At 31.9% G+C, this 18,504-nt stretch overlaps 1 protein-coding gene across 4 annotated transcripts in view; it reads right to left on the bottom strand.

Annotated features, from left to right (window-relative positions):
- Nucleotides 1-18,504, bottom strand: part of LOC145240049 (uncharacterized) — a 328,354-nt gene that overhangs the window by 128,041 nt on the left and 181,809 nt on the right. For all 4 annotated transcript variants that reach the window (XM_080103656.1, XM_080103658.1, XM_080103659.1 and 1 more), the window contains 6 exons: nt 16,586-16,667; nt 10,772-10,850; nt 9,716-9,863; nt 6,427-6,524; nt 4,805-4,909; nt 2,022-2,106 (listed from right to left, as the gene is read on the bottom strand). In XM_080103656.1, the coding sequence (XP_079959782.1) occupies nt 2,022-2,106; nt 4,805-4,909; nt 6,427-6,524; nt 9,716-9,863; nt 10,772-10,850; nt 16,586-16,667 (597 nt within the window). The remainder of the gene's footprint in view (nt 1-2,021; nt 2,107-4,804; nt 4,910-6,426; nt 6,525-9,715; nt 9,864-10,771; nt 10,851-16,585; nt 16,668-18,504) is intronic.

Below are 18,504 nucleotides of genomic sequence, written 5' to 3'. Positions count from 1 at the left end.
CAGTGGAATTTCAAAATGCATTCCAGATAAAAACATCATTATACAATTACGTGTCATATCAAAATTGGTAAAAATTCCCACAAATGAAAGAATAGAAAAATAATTACGAGTAAAAATAAAATTTATTGATTTATACAGTTTTATTGCATTTAAGATTGAAGATTTAATATCCAAGGGAGATAACTGCAGTCTATGATTTTCACAAAATAATTCTAATTCACTATTTCAAAATAGAAAATGGTAAATAACTAATTTTTTTTTTTTTTCTTACAAGGGAGTCACCACCTATCAAGTCCCAGAGATCACTTGAGGATAAGAGTAAATGAGTGTACGGTGGTTGGGGCAATCGCCAGTGGTTGAAACTGGGTATAATTTGATTGTTTAAAGGAACAGCACAACAAGAACTTGTTTGCATTGAACTTGCAGACAACAATATTGTAGTCAGCGGGAAAGAAGGCCGGTGGAACAGGTGGGCAGTTCTAGGAAAGAAGCTCTGTTCATGGATTTTTCCATGGATAGGGTGTGGGGGACAGTGTTAATAGTGGTTGTAACTAGACAAGTGTTATTTTATTCATTTTTTTTTTTGTGAATGTTTGACCAGGGTTGGGGGGGGGGGTAGATTAAAGCCCAGATGAGCACTTACCATGAAAATAATAATAGAGCAAAGACAGGCTGTGGGAAAGAGGTTGCAGAGCATCACATACCAGGTTTTAAAGTCAGTTTTGAACTCTGTCAAGGCAGGATAGGGTGCACTGAGCAGATATGGCAACAATACTCCATTTTACTACATATCTGACTCTTACACAGGTAGAGGATTGTGTCAGGAGTTAAATACCTTCTGGAGCAGTAGAATGATGCAATCATTTTTCTGGTAACCTTGGCAACAGATTTGATGTCGGTTTTCCCATTTTAGGTCAGGAGAAATAGTTAAATCCAGAAGCTTTTTGAAATGAGAGCCATTCATATCGATTGGGGCCAAGTCTCCATCAGAGTATTTAAAGTGAAAAGATGGAAGCTTGGTTTTGGAAGCGTTAAAATTAAATTTGCTCTGTTGCACCACATGCATAAAGTTTGAAGAAAGAGACTCAAAAAGATCTTTGTCGTTGTTGGCCTTTGAAGTGTTGCCATAGATGGTAGTGTTGTCTGCATATATGTTGACGAATGAACTTGGAATATGATTTGGGAAATCATCGACGAAAATAAGGAAGACAGTTGGACCCAGGATGGATCCTTGAAGCATGCCAGCATTGATACTTTAAGCTTCAAACTTAATTTAATGATCTCATCAGAATCCATTAATACACTTTTATTAGTAATATGTTTTATTCTTGTTTAAAAAAAATTAATAGCAGTAAGCTACATAGGTTATGCGTCATTTTTTAAAAATGGTTAATAAAAGATTCATTTTGGTAAGTCAAAGTCTAATAGTACTCCTTTGATAAATATTTACTGAAAAATCATAATAGACCTCTCCCAGCACCACATTTATTAGATAATTTGGTGCTTGTCCAGAATTCCCCCTATTTATAAAAAATTCATGATTAAAAGAAAATGTCATATCCAAAAAATTATGTAAATTGATCAAGCAATTTTGTTTTTAAAAAAGAAAATAAAATCTTATGGCTCACTAAGGAAGGACTGTCTCACAGTGCCATCTTAAAAATAGTCTCAGAAAATAAGGGAGAATTCAAATCTACAAGATTTTTGTTGTAATGGATATGAATTCTCATTAACTGCTTAAAAAGACTATTAAAATAAAAGCATTATTTATGATTTTATCATTTGTTTTAGAATCGTTTGAGTTGAGGCTTCATAATTTGTGTCTTCATTTTTTAACCTAAAGAAGGCCAGAGGATGAGTTGTCCGAAACACGGTGAAACAATAAAAAAATGAATACACAAAATAAAAGTATGTGATCAATTTACATGACTTTTTGGAATATGATATTTTTGATATGTTGTAAGCATCTATGTTTTTTTTTTTGCGAAATGTAAATTGAATATGATGAGAATATGAAATACCTGTGAAACTGATGAAATTGAATAATAGTCTTCAATCGACATTTCAGGGTTTCTTCACTTGTAGCCATTTTAACAGATTTTCGTTCTGTGGGGAAAAAAAATAAAAAGCAACCATCAAAAAGGTTTATTTAAAAATAAATAATATGATAAGAGTAATTTTTGTTATCCATGTCTCGATTGGTATATAATGTTTCATGTGCATCTTTTCAAACTTAGGAATGCTTGTCGAACTCTGGGGAAACTCGATATAATTTTGATAATCCAAATGCAGATAATCATCATCTCAAAAAATTGAAACAGTACATCTGAACATGACCGCCTTAAATACATCAATATAAAAGACTAGGAAATTATTTACATACAAGATAGTTATCTTAATTTTTGGATTATTTACATTATTCAAACTATTCTTTTAGTCCTAAGCATTATTTTCACAATGTTTTAACAGATATAACCTCTAGACTTTTTTTTTTTTTCAAGCATCCATGGCATAACGGATGAAGTAGTTGGTAAAATTCAGTTGTAAGTGACACTCTTCTAGAGACTGAAGGTTCAACCCTCAGTATAAGTGATATTTAGGACACAATTGCAAATTACTTAAGACTTCTATCTGGTCATGGCTGACAAGAACATGCTACACCCATGGATTAAATAAAGGGCCCCGTTCAAAATGCTGTGTAGACTCCTAAGTTCAACAACCGCTGAAAGGGTCAGAGGGGGAGGGGGGGCCCCCACTTAAGATACCTGAATCAAAGTGTTTTTTTTTGTTTGTTTGTTTTTTTTTATTAATTAAAGTATATATATAAATGTATTTTTTTTCTAAAGAGTCAGTTTATTTATTTTATGGCTTGGGGTAGGGGAAAAGTCCAAAATAAACAAAAAGTATTAGCAGCACTCTCCAAACCCTCTCTAGGTGGCAGACCACTCAATGTGTTCTGGCTTGATGGGAGCCAAAAACAAGCAGGTCAATCTCTAAATGTGGCCAAATTCTAGACGGGATGAAAAAACAATGGGGTAGGAGGAGGGGGGGCATATGAAGTAGCCCAAAAATGAGATCACTTATTAGGGTGGTCGAGGACAGAAAAGAACAATTGGAGTGTGGACATCTTGGAGGTTTCCTATCAAGGATGGAGGCGGCCATTCACTCGGCTAGCTAAGAACCTAACCTAGGCACTATTAGAGGTCTGGAGTACGGCAAAATCTAGAACCGTGTATGCCATGCTCAGGCCAGGAACACAAATTCCAACTTGGCACCTCTACATACACACAGACTCGCTATTTTAATCTTTCTTTGGTCACAGGCTGCAGGATGTAATCTTTTCCTATCACATCTGATCTTTACCTTGAGCTGGTGCTTAAAGAAGGGTATCAGATCCTAATCAGCAAAAGATTCAACCCCACGCTTCTCATGCAATCTCAACGTCCATATCACTACGACCAGGATTGCGAGAAACACCATTCATCTCTCCCTGTCCCATGGCGGCTCAGTGAGGTGGATGAGGTAGGACACATCCAGCGGGCAAGGATGTAAACTGCCACCTCATTGACATATGCTCAGTACTGTCAGAGTTCACTGTATTCGAAGAACACGTGTTCTGGCGTTTCCTTGACTGGGATCCTGCAATGAGGACATCCTGACGACCTCACTAATTCGGCACTGTGTAGTATGGCGTTGAGGGGCAACACATTTCAGGCCAATCACCAAGTGAAGGAGTTATAGAGATAAATCGAACCTGGTGCCCAGCTCCACCAGGAGCAGATCTCCTCCCTCGACAACCCCAAACGCTTGATGAGTGGATTGTTAGCAGCCCTCCTTACTAGTTCTTTATAAAGTTCCTTTCTAGTAAGCCATGAAAGGTCATTGGATCCTGGGAAGTTCCTTCATGTGGTTCTTAAAAACTCTATGTCGCTCCACTGCTTTCGACATGCCTTGACCATGTGATCAAGACGAGGTCAGGGGAAAAGCGGCCTTGAACACAGGGTCCCATGCAGATTCTTCTATCAAGGTTTGACTCAGGAAAGCCAGCCTCTCGAGTACATCTCAAGTTGGGCAGTCCGAAGCCTCTCTCACACAGACCTGTTTGCAAATCCAATGTTTCCCCATATCCCAAAGAAGCAAAGACAGGAATTTTAGATAGTTCACAGGCAGAGAAAGTCCAGCCAGTTTCTAAAGGATGAGCAGAAAGGCGTAGGTGGCGCATACCTCTGCTCTACCCTTCAAGGATAATTTCCTTTGAACCTACGAGCCGACCATGGCTTCGACCTTTGGCTTTACCTTTGACCAATTCTTTTCAGGCTAGAGACCCAGTTCGAACCACATGCTGAGGATCCGAACTGGGTTGTCCCTCGAGCTGAAGGTAGCAAGAAAGGTGTTGGTACACCTCCGGGCCCCCAACTGCAGACCAGTCGACTTGTTGCATTTGATTTTACCCCTGTGGTCTTTTCGTACTGCGTGAGCGCCTCTGTCATCGCCTCAATATCTCAGAAGCACGACACAAAGACAGTGATGTCATAACCTGAAATATGACAGACCAACAACAACAAAAAAAAATATTTCATTTCAAATTAAAGTGTGACGTATCAACGAAAATGCAATTTTAAATTGACGTGTAAGTGTATTACACGTCAATTTAAAATTGCATTGTTGAGTAGCAATTTGATTAGTCTGATAAAATAATATAATTTTTATATAATAAAAATATATTTTAAAAGTTTACATAAATTCTCTCGGTGGATATGGATCTAAAGTTTGATTCATAATGGAAAGCAAAGAGTGAAATTACCTTGTGATGGATCTGTTTGAAGTTGAGAAGATTCATTTCTATTTCGTCGTCTTTGTTTCTCATCTTCCCAAAGAGCAGCCAATCCTGGATTTGTGCCCACATTAGCTATAAAACATGGAAAAGAAATCAATTGAAAATAAAATAGACCTCAACATTCAGATACAAAAAAATTACTCTGAAGACATTCCTATAATGAACAAGAACATAAGTTGTACGACTATATACATCTGTGATAACGAAAGGATGGGTCCTTGTCTTCTCAAGACTACTTCATCATTTTCTATTAGGCATTCCAAAAGTTATGCCACGGAATAAACATTGATAATGCAAAAGCTATTAGTCTGATGAAACAAAATTTTGCAATATGACTACTGTTATTAAATATAGAGCCGTGCATCAAATTAAAAAAGAAAATCAGAAGTTGAAATTCCAACTACGAATGAAGATTATAGTCATAGAAGATGCAGGATTTCATTAGCTGAGTAGCAAGTGTCGATGATGAACAGAAGCAAAGTTATTGCGAAAAGTTTAATTTTCACTTTTTTCCGTAAGCTCCAAATATTTGTTTTATAGGTATAAAAATGTTTGGTAGGAAGGCCTGTCCACTGAAAAAGCGATGCTATGTACTTGGTATAAGCAAGGAAGATCTATCAAACATTCAGACTGTCAATGAATGAAAGCTTTTTTTTTTAAAAAAAGCATTAAAAATTTTTAAAAACACATAAAAAGAGAAAAATAAGAAACACGATTTACACCAAAACTGAATTTATTTAATATTAATAAAAAAAAAAAAAAAAAAAAAAAAAAAACAAGAATTAAAAAAGTTGTATTTTTGCATTTAAAGTAAATAAACGATTAATGTTTACATAATTTCAATTCAATTTTAAACGTTTGCACACACAAAAATGGTTTCCCTTTTTAATTGTTTCTTTCGGATTGGTTTTGTTTTTAATAAATGTTAGAATCAAAATGTTTACGTATTTTGAAATGTTTTTATTTTTTAAAATAATATAATTTTTATATAATAAAAATATATTTTAAAAGTTTACATAAATTCTTTGAAATGTTTTTATAACACATTATAAAAACATTTTATTTCAGAAAAAAATCTGACAAAAAAAAGAAGACAAATTTAACTCGAATAAAAAAGAATTCTAAAATTCTGAATGCCTTTCTAGTAGAGTATTTATAATATCAAATAAACATCTAAAATATTTTACATCTATATAAATAAAACTGTGTGTGTGTGTGTAAATATTTAACTCTTAAACTACTGGTCACATAACACTGAAATTAACAAACCTTTTTTTTTTTAAATCACTACCATATATTAGGTACAATATAATATTCAATAAATAATTGGCTTTGTAATAATAAATACAAAATCTGCATGAATTAAAATATACTTAAGAATATTTTATAATGCTCAGCAGGAGAGGATGCCGCCATCTAGTCTAAAATATTTTATTTTAGCAAAAACTCTGAAGAAAAAGACCATTTAACATTAATCAGAAGGAGCGATTCCTTGGTATACACTGGCATGACTTTTGTTAAACAGAAAAAGTCAAGTGTGATTTTGTGTTTGTCTTGTAAAAAAGGTGAAAACGATGAGAATTACTCACAATCGACCGTTTTTCGATTGAGAATGTCGGCTGCCACAACGTCAACCTCAAGTTCACATGTACTCTGCCTTTCAATACTGTTGGCCAGCAACAGATCTCTGAAAAAGAACATAAAATATATACACATCAGATTTTTTTTTTTTTTTTTTTACATTAGTTTTATAAACTAATAAAAGAAAATACATTTACTAGCGAGGGATACCCGGCGTTGCCCGGGTGTTTGGAGGTGTGTGTGTGTGTGTGTGTGTGTGTGTGTGTGTGTGGAAACTCCGGGGAGGGGAGGGGAGGTTTGGGGAAGGGGGGAAAAAAAAAATGTTTTGGTAGGTAAGTATGAGGATCAAACACGAACCCGAACCCTTCAGGCAACGTTGTAAATTAAAGTGTGGAAGAAAAAAAAAAAAAAAAAAAAAAAAAAAAACGTGCGACGTTAACCATTGCCCCACCACGAGATGCTAACGGAAACACGTTTGAATTTATTTAATTACTTAAATTAGCAGGTGTACGTTTTAATAAATTAATGAGGTCAACTTTTGACTGCGGGGTAGCATTTAATTTAGTGTAGGGGAATGCCCCCCCCCCCAGACGTTGGGAGTAGGGGATAACATTATAGGAAAAGGCCTAACCTACATGCGTCGAGCGGAAACTGTTGAATATTTATCTTCCCGAAGTTGAGCAAATTAAATAGACAAGCAAGCTCCATTCTTAACTGTGAGATATTACGATTTACATGTGATATAAAAAGTTTTAAAAAGTTGTGAACAGACTGACTGCTTTTCTGAAAAAAGCCTTTCTTGGACATACACAAAAAGTGAACAGGTTTAGGGTTGTTTATGTATTTTTGTTGTGCATCGCAGAATCATGCAAAGTAAATCTTGTTGAACTCACACTGGAACGATGTATTTTGTATGCATCATCATGCAACACGAGGCCAACATAGATGAGAGATTTCTATTTGTTATGCAAGACTCGTTATGAAAAGAGGCATAAAAAAAAATTCAAAGATACGGCAATCAAGAGTGCTACATTCATTACAACATTTTATAATTGAAAGATGTTTCCAACGCATGCACATGACAGCAGTTGTCTGATTATAGTCTTATCTGTAAAAATCTGGAAGGATTGAAAGATGGAGAAAGACTTGGGTCTGTGCGTGTGGCAAGAGAATGGCATCATCAAGAAGCTTGCGAAACATTTGCTTAAGTGTATTCATCAAATGCTAAACAGCAATAATAATGCCAAAGGTGCCGGTTTCTTTGACCAAAACAATGGCCAGAGTATGTGAATTAAACTCTGTTGGGGAAGACTTGTATGCCAATGTAGGTTTGGATGGACACAAGTTCTGTGGTTCCATGAAAAATAAAGAAATAAATGAAAATAGGTATCTACTTCCTTGGCAACGCAGAATGGTTGGTTGTTTTTGTTTTACGGCATATCAACCCTTTTCAGGTTATTTAATGCCGAATCCAAAGATTTGGAAGAAAATTTTTTTAATAGAATATATTTGCTGTTTTCAAGTTAGTTTTTACTTAACCCATAGTTGGGACCCTAACAGATACTACCACTCGGGGTCAGAGTGGTCCTGAGAGCAATGGCAATTAAAGGGTAGCTCCACACTCGCAAAGCCCGCAAGCTGGGGCCTCATCACTGGATATAGTTTACGGTCGTAGCCAGGATCTCCCAACGCAGGAAGATGTAACACGAGGTCAGAAATGTGGGTAAAAGTTAAGCAAATACCCTTAAAGGAGGAGTACTTCTGCCTTTTAAAAATTGCACATGCAGTCCTGTCGACATTCCTCAACAGGGGTGCCTAAGGCAGTAAGTAATCAATAAATTTACTCCACTCAAAAGATGGGAAGCAAGGCCTAAGAAGGTGGACCTCCTAAGATTACCCAGAACCACATCTCAGTCCAACAGATGCAAGGTCATTTCATACTGAAAAATAGTCAAGACTCCATCAAACAGTGTTGAGGACATGTCCTGGACTGGTATGAATATAACCTACTCAGATTATGTCAGGTAAATATATGGAAAATTTCTATTGCTTGCGTATGACAGATGATGCCAGGCAAATCAATTTGGCATGGATTCATGAGTGGATGTTCAACATCCATTCTAGGAAGACAGATATGAACATGGAGGTCGTTAGTAAGATGTTGGTGTGGCAGCATTTCAGAACCCGACGTTGGCAGAGACATCACATGCACTGGTTAAAGACAACCAAATTTGCACTTGTTACCAGAGTTACAAAAGTGGTTGGATCTATACCTGCCAGTGAGTTGTGTTGCTGCCAGAAGAAACTGATTGAATTAGAGTTGGGTAATCAATACCCACCCATGTGTGAAAAGGGCACTTTATTTGCTAGGTCTACCGACTTCTGAGCTTGTTATCTTTGCGTTCACTCCCTTCAAAAGAATATATTCGCACATGTGTGTGTGTGTGGGGGGGGGTATATACATACAAAAGAATAAAAATCAAACTAAAATAACTTTTAGAAATACATCTCAACAAGCATATCCATTCATAATTATTATGCTCATTTCAAACACGGTACTACTAGCTAACCTATTAAAAAAATATTCAATTATTTTATTTATATATATAAAAGCAAAAATGTGTGTATGTATGTATGTGTGTGTGTGTGTGTGTGTGTGTGTGTGTGTGTGTGTGTGTGCTTTTGTGTATGTCTGTAAAAGGCTTTTTTCACCGGACTTTTCGGTCGGCTAATTCCTTCTTAAAACTTTTTATATCACGTCTAAATGAAAATATATATGAGTTACGAACAGGGGTCACCTGTCTATTTAATTTGCCCGACTTTCACGCATTATTTTTTCCAGATTTTTAGAGTGTTCCGTGTATCTTTCGCTTTTCAGTATAAAACAAGCGAAAACTGGCTTGCAGCCGCGTCATGTTTCAAGGTCAAACATCACGCAACTTAAAGTTCTCGAACCTATTATTTTCCTTTTATAAACGTTAAATTAAGGTTTTTTATTCCTCTTCTCCCGTGGCCGAGATAGCTAGGTCTCAGGATTTTTTTTTTCCCATTTCGTTTCCATCTCCACGGCAAAGGTTCGGGGTTCAAGCCAACTTTCCTACTAAAACTTTTTTTTTTTTTTACACCTCCAAACACCTGGGCAACGTTTTTTTTTTTTTTTTTTTTTTTTTTTTTTTTAAAAACAGGGTTGTTTTTATCACCCCCCCCCACACACACAGGGCCCCCCACCCCCCGCTATTCAAAATATAATTTTGAGAATGTCAAATACAACACTGCACCATTCTCATGCCAACTTACTGATGAACCATGTTAACATCCCATTTACGATTGTGCATATCATTGTCTAGTCCTGACTGACAAAAGGTGACATTTTCTGAACTATTCCTGCCTCTGTACGATGAACGACTGCTTTCATTGTCTTCTTGAACCTTAATGTTGACATTATCTGAAATACAGAGAAACAATATTTTAATGTAAATAAATATGTTGGATGTAAAAATTAGAAAAAAATCTCCAAATAATTATAATCCCCACCACCTCCAGCATATAAGAAAACAGCTCAACAAATTACAATGCTTTCATTAATACCAGGTTAAATTCTTGTCCAGAATTATTTTCATATTAAAAAACAAAAATAAAGAAAAATCTGTCTGATATATTTACCCATGGCAAAGCAAAAATATCATATTCCAAAAATTACATAAATTGATCAAATAGTTTATAAAGAAAATAATTTTTAGCGATTAATGGAAATTCATAGGCATTACAACATAAATCTTCCAAGTTTGAATTATTGTTGACTTATCCCTCTTTTTTTTTTTTTTTAATTAGTTTGTTTTCAAAATGGCAGACAAGACAGTCACTCTTCTGTTACTCATAAAATTTGATTTCCATATTTACAAATAAAACTACTTGATTAATTTATGTGATTTTCAGAATATGATATTTTTTGCTTCCTCTCTAGAACTTACATGAACTTATAGATTTCTTTATTTTTGTTTTTTAATGTATATATTCAAGTCAATTGTCCTCACGAAAGAATTAGCCGAGAACATATTTAATCCTGTGACAAGAAACAAAAGGACATAATACATAGTTTAACCTCCAAGAGCAAAACCCTGTATAGATGGCCCTTACATAGCGATGAGGATGCAAAGAAACATCCCAAGTGTAACAAAGCAAAATTCTATTTCAAAGTTAAACATAAAAACATAATTCATATGCATTATGAATAAGGAAACACGTGTAAATAATATCAATATTTAAAGTTAGTAAAATTGAAACGATAAAACATGACAAAAATATTGTGGTAAAAAGAGGAAGACAAAAAAGAAATACAAGTATCCTACTTACCATCTGACTTGCACTGACGGAACTTTGCATGACTGACGTTAAGCATATTCATGCCATACAAGTTATAATCAATAAACATCTGAAAATGAGACAGAGGAAGGAGTTGAACAAAACAGCAATAAAATTTTTTTAAAAAAGCAGAATAAAGAAAGGCCATCATATTGTCAGATGGGGTTCAACTCTTATTTTGTTGAATTAGATAGAAATAAAACGAATGTTCAAACATAATTTTGAGTGAAACCAGCCCAGTAGAATAATGGTTAGACTGTCTGCTATTAAGCTGGGAGACCAGAGTTCAATCCTTGGTAGAGTCATACTAAAGACTCAAAAAAAAAAAAAAAAAAATATTTGATGCCTCCTTACCAAAACAGGTCGGAGTTACATCAGTTGAAATGACGCAAAAGATGGGAACAGTAAATAGAAATCGTCATCCACAAAATTTCTGAAACATGGATGATTTTTATGAAAAAGTGAAAAGATAAATCTTCCTTAAAATTTCGATTCTTTTCATTTAGAAAAAAATTTTTTTCATACATTCCTCAATTTTATGTTTTGTTTGTTGGACAGCATTAACCATAGGCAGATTGAACCGATTTCCTCTAAAGGAGGAAGTATCAAGGGGAATATTAAATTCCCAAGTCGTTTTATGGGTTTGAATTTGTGCATTTTAATACATAAACATTATTCAAGAATTTATTACGATAAAGCTGCAATAAAACCTTGAATCAAAGCAAATTTTTTACTGTGTGTGAATATAAAATAAAGTTGGTTTTCTCAGCTACAAATTATGAATTTTTTGAGATTTGACAAACGATAGCCTTATGAAAAGAAAAGCATGTAAAATTATAGGGCACATCATAATTTATATTTTCATCGGTGTTGGGGCGATCGGAATCAGAAAAAATAACCTAATTTCTGATTGATTGTAAAAACAATTTTTTTATTTTTTTTTTTGTTGGTTAAAACTTTTTTTTTTTTTTTGTTCGCACGAGTGAAAAATATAGATGAAAACTCAACAATAAATTTCTCAAAACTTTGGATACAATACATTTAAGAGTTTTTGAAATTAAAAAGAAAATTATGTCTAGATTTAAAAATAGATGAGGACTCTCCACTTACGCTCAACCGCCAAATAAAATTCTACTTTTTTTTTTATTGCAATTTTAGAATCAAAATTATATCGGAATCAGGGAAAATATTAGAATCGTCCCATCACTAATTTTAATATTTATCAAAAAAGAGCGAGGGGGTACTATTCAATAAAAATTGAGTGAATATGAAACCGTTATTAGAATTTTAAAATAATTATCACTTCATTTGTAAGTGACAGTCCTTTGGAGATTGAAGGTTCAATCCCCAGTACAGTCGATGCTAAGGATATAAAATAAATTGTTTAAGACTTTCACTTGGTCATAGCTGATGGAACGAGAACAGTCTACCCTATAGATTAAGCAGACAGTTCCATTTAAAATTCTGTAGAGATTTTTGATTTTACAAGACACATGCGAATAACATTTAAAATAATCATCTCAATAATAGAAACAAAACACAATATTAATAAAATTATGAGGCAAATCCATGTGTGTATAGTTTTATTTTTACTATTTATCAAATATTTAAAAACAAAATCAAACATTTTTAAGTTATAATTAAAAACAATCGCATAATTATATACCAGTAATTTGGGCAATGATAGGTAGAAAAGGCTAGCATGCACATGTGCGTTTGCTGCTAAGGATTTTTTACAATAATATTGTGGAGTCTGCATTTGTACCAAATATCAATAAACATCAAATACAAACTGATTGTGTGTGTGTGTGTGTGTGTATATATATATATATATATATATATATATATATATATATATATATATATATACTGTGTGAGTAAAATCAAGACTTCAAGACAAGGTGTTGATGGCAACAAAAAGTGTATTTCATTTTACGTTACAATTGTTTCAATGTCTAGTTCGACAATTTCAAGCATTATATCGTTTGAAAATTTTAAAAACCCAGCATTTCTTCAGACTTTATGAATAAACGCACTTTAGGCAATGTAGCATTTTTTTAATGTATGTATATATATATATATATATATATATATATATATATATATATACACACACACACATATATATACACACACACACATATATATATATATATATATATATATATATCTGCCTCCTATTATTTTACTCATTTAATACAAAGTATTTTTTCATGCATCTTTATTCCTACATAATTTTATATGCTAACACATTACAGAATAGTTATTTAAGCAAAGTTTAATAGTATTATTATACTTATTATTTACTTTTTTTAATTTTTTAAAATTTATTTATTAATGAAATAGTAACTGGATTGTGTTTACATTTTTTTTTTTTTTTTTTTTGAGAAAGTGTTATATTCCATGGCAAGGCCATGAATTTAAAAGCTGTCCTGTTTTAGATCTCTGAAACAGCTACACGGTAAACAGCTGATGATCCCCGGTTTTCTAGTCAGCATTTTAAGTTACGGGGTCTCTTTTTTTTTTTTTGTAATATAGTTGAATACTTTTATAATTGGAAATTTTGTAGGGATATGTTGAACTTAGTACTCATAGACTTAAACTGCATTTTGTTTAATTTTATATTTTTTAATAAAATATTCAAAGCTCCTGTAACTGGAAATGTGCGTTTTATTTGAAAGGAGATTTAAAAATTAATCAACACAATTTAGAAGAATGGAACCACTTTTCAGAGTTCTTTTGCCAAGTTTTTTTCTCAAAAGTGAATAAAGACTAACAACAACCGAAAAAAGTTTATACATTTTGTTTACACACATTTTGGATAACATGGATTCATTCTTGTCTTTTTCACTTTAAAATAAAATTGTCATTTTACTCTCCTAACAGGTGATTAAAATTCAAGGTTTTAATCTGATACCCCCCCCTTATCTTATAGCATTTTTAAGGGCGAATCTTAAAAAAACAAAAAAACAAGCGCTAATCAAATGCGAAATAACAAGATAGTATTACAAGTTGATATTTTCTTTTTAGATAATTGTTATTTTATTAACTTGCATGAAAAGAGTGATGTAAAAAAATGCTTAAAACCGTTTGAATTATGCAAATACCATCAGTAGTTCAAAAGTTGAGAATTTTAAGTGCCAAAATTTATGCTTTTCCGTGGACATTTTTCTTTAGAAAAAGTGGGCTAAATTACCTCAACATTTCAAGAAATTCGGTAATTTCGCCACCATTTATTTATTTTTCCAGCTATTCTCATGAAACTTGGCAGTCTTATGTAAAATTGTGTGCTCTTTCTGATTATGCAGTCAAATCTAATGTATTTCTTTACCATAAGCCATGAATTATAAATTCAGATGTACAAATTTCAATTTTTTTTTTAAACTGATGCATGGTATCATACAGTGGGTGTCTATTTATGAACAAAATTAAGTATTATAGTAGTATTTAAATATAGCTTTATTGAGAGCAGGTGTCTATCTGCCTGCCCACCAAAGGAGAGCTTAATCTTGGGTGTAGCCATTGAATGCCTAAAGAGTATTCATGGCCGGTATTTACTACTCCCCTCAAAGAAAAAAAAAAATTGAGTAGATGTGGATTAATCTCAGAAATGAATCGAAGAAAATTTTTCATATAGATTTTGGATTTCTGTAAAATATGGAAATTCCCATAGTCAACCAGAACTTATGCATTTTGGGACTAGTCCAATTTTCAATTTTGTAAATCCTCTCTATCTGGCCCAAAATATATACCTATTTTCTGAGATGCAACCATAAATCGTACTCTACATGAATCCTCTATGTAACTTTCACAGTACCAGGATACCAGGAATCCTGATAAGCAACAACTATATCTACACCAGTTGATGGTAATTTTTTTTCATTTTTATTCTGTTGTTTTACTGAAAATTCAATTATGTAAACATAGAAATAAAACGGTAATTTTTTACCTTGTTTCCACCTTAACATTTAAAATTACTCTTACTGTTTTAGGGTATGCTGAAAACGAATATTGCATTTAAATTTTCTGCAAATAAGTAGTTTTCAGGATATTAAGCAATGTCATTTCTTATGTTATCACTGGTGGCCATCTTGGTATGCGCAAGCGCAACCCCGAGAAACTATGCACAAATGCGCATACCAAGATGGCCACCAGCAATAACGTAACAAATTACATTGCTTAATCTGGCAAGCTACTTATTTGTGGAAAATTTAAATGCGATATTCGTTTTCAGCATACCCGAAAACCTTAAATGATAATCATTTTAAAGAAAAATATTAAGGTGGAAACAAGGTAAAAACTTACAAAATGCATCACAATGAAATTCTTTATCGAACCACCAAATTATTATTATTATTTAGATATCCTCAGTTAAAAAAAACAAAAAAAACGGGTTTGTTTTACAGATTCGAAAAAATGGTCTTGACAATGAGTTAAAAATAAATTCAAGTTTCACGATATCTTTTTTTTATTTAATTGTTAGGTGAAAGCACACAATAGTTAACAAAACACCCTTCCTTCCCCATTTTAAGAATTGGTTTCTAAATAATAACGTTATTATTTCAGCATGGTAGCATAAGTGCACAAGTACCTTTTATTTGTTACTAGCGAGTGTTTAGAGGTGTGGGGGGGGGGCAAAATAAAAGAATAAGCGAAGTAATAATCCTGTTTAAATATTATTTAAAAAAAAAAAAAAAAAAAAAAGTTAAAACTTCTTTTAAAAAATCCGCCGGGGGTGGTTGGGGGACAAAAACGTGATGGGAAGAGAGGGGGGGAAAAAAAAAAAAAAAAAAAAAAAAAAAAAAACGAACGTGATGTAAAACACTTCTTACAAAAATCGGGGGGGGGGGGGGACCCCACAGCAAACGTGAAAAATGGCATAAATAACCCTGTTTCTATAGAGTATTGTTTGGAAATCAAATTTGAAAAACTTGAAAATAATTTTTTTTAAATTGACAAACTCAAAATAAAAAAATGACTAGTCTAATAAGACGAACGCAGAAAAACAGTTTCCTATTTTTAAGAGAATACTTTAGTCAGCTCAGTGCATTAGTGCTTAGCAAGCTGTTTTTCTGTTAATTTCTATGAAAGAAATTTCCGCACAATAATTATCAAATATTTACATATTATACATGAAAATAATTCTGAAAATATTATCTGTATGAAAATGGATGATATATGCCGATTTATCTTATCAATTTTGAAATATTCTTCGTTAACTTTGCTCAGTCGTAACTTTACTTCTGTGGTCATAAAAATCAAAATCAAACACCAATAGAGATGGACTTCTTTGTTTATATAGGCTGTAAAATTTCAGCCATATCCAATCAAATTTAACCCCGCACATATGTATCCAAATGTAACGTATAAAATGTAAACATTGAAAAAACAGTTTCCTTTTTTACCGTTTTTTTTTTTTTGTTGTTGTCATTTTTAACTTGGAGCATAAAAAAATTGAACGCATAAAAGAAAAATAAATTAACATAATTGGAATGCTTATTTTATTCTCTTTCCATCAATGTAATTCTTTTAAAAATTGACCCACAAATAAAAAAGATATGACTTGTTGAAGCACATTCGGTATGTAATATTGCCGATGTCCACAAAAATACAGCATACACTTGTGTGGATTCAATGAGTGATCAGTGATGAAAACTCTGAATAAAAATACTTTTAAAAGCTTATGTTATTTCGGGATAAAACATACAACGTAAGATGTGTAATCAGTTGTATGCAAGTCCATGTACATATAAAAAAAAAATGATATGACAGAACCTTGAAAATTCAGTACATTTGTGTACAAACCTGTAACAAATATGGAACATGAGCTTCATGAGGCTGGAAGACTTTATTAAACACAACTCCTCCCAACAACAAGTCAGCAACTCTAGAAGAAGAAAAAAAAACAAAAAAAAAAAACAATCAGTCTAAATTTTATAATTATTTTCAGAGGCAGGTCTACAAGAGACTTGGTCAGTCGGTCGGTCGGTCTGTCACATTTGTAAATTGCACTTTCATCGCTAAACATGCACAGTCAATGAATTTTTTGTTACTTCATTTAAATTTAAATATTGCAATTAAAAATTGCATTTTATATTAAAGATGAGGAGTGAAAACTAAAAATGCTCAAATTAATGGAAATGAGAAAAGTAAATTAAAATTTTTTAATTAAAACTAAAAAAGATAACTCCACCATAGATATTCACTTCATGTTTAAAAGTTTTTATGAATTAAAACAACTGTTTTCAAATACACACACACACACACTATTATATAAAAGGAATTTTTTGTGTGTGTGAATTTATTCCCTATGGACTGAAATTGTTTTTATGAAATTGCACACAAAGGTACTTTATGTATCTGGCAGTGTTCTTTGATAGGTTTTGTGTCGGCATGTCTTCGATAAGTATCGATAATCGAAATAATTTGATGAAAGAAGGAACAGGCAATTTTGACCAAAGTTAACACCTTACGTAGCCTAACATTACAAATGCATTTGAGAAGTTTTAATACCATGCAAGCCGAAAAGCTTGACATATAAGATGAATGAATTGAAGCATGATACTTCATTATAGCATTTTAAACTTTAATTATATATATATATATATATATATATTTATCACTGTATACACACACATATATATATATATCATTGTATACACACATATATATATTTATCATTGTATACACACATATATATATTTATCATTGTATACACACACATATATATATTTATCATTGTATACACACATATATATATATATATTTATCATTGTATACACACATATATATATATATATTTATCATTGTATACACACATATATATATATATATTTATCACTGTATACACACATATATATATATATTTATCATTGTATACACACATATATATATTTATCATTGTATACACACATATATATATTTATCATTGTATACACACATATATATATTTATCATTGTATACACACATATATATATATATATTTATCATTGTATACACACATATATATATATATATTTATCACTGTATACACACACATATATATATATATCATTGTATACACACATATATATATTTATCATTGTATACACACATATATATATTTATCATTGTATACACACACATATATATATTTATCATTGTATACACACACATATATATATTTATCATTGTATACACACACATATATATATTTATCATTGTATACACACATATATATATATATATTTATCATTGTATACACACATATATATATATATATTTATCATTGTATACACACATATATATATTTATCATTGTATACACACATATATATATTTATCATTGTATACACACACATATATATATTTATCATTGTATACACACATATATATATTTATCATTGTATACACACATATATATATTTATCATTGTATACACACATATATATATTTATCATTGTATACACACATATATATATTTATCATTGTATACACACACATATATATATTTATCATTGTATACACACACACATATATATTTATCATTGTATACACACATATATATATTTATCATTGTATACACACATATATATATTTATCATTGTATACACACATATATATATTTATCATTGTATACACACATATATATATTTATCATTGTATACACACATATATATATTTATCATTGTATACACACATATATATATTTATCATTGTATACACACATATATATATTTATCATT

This window comes from Euprymna scolopes, chromosome 19, assembly GCF_053919585.1.
Source record: "Euprymna scolopes isolate OS-2025 chromosome 19, ASM5391958v1, whole genome shotgun sequence".
Lineage (NCBI taxonomy): Eukaryota > Metazoa > Mollusca > Cephalopoda > Sepiida > Sepiolidae > Euprymna > Euprymna scolopes.
This window is presented reverse-complemented; position numbering and strand designations above follow the sequence as displayed.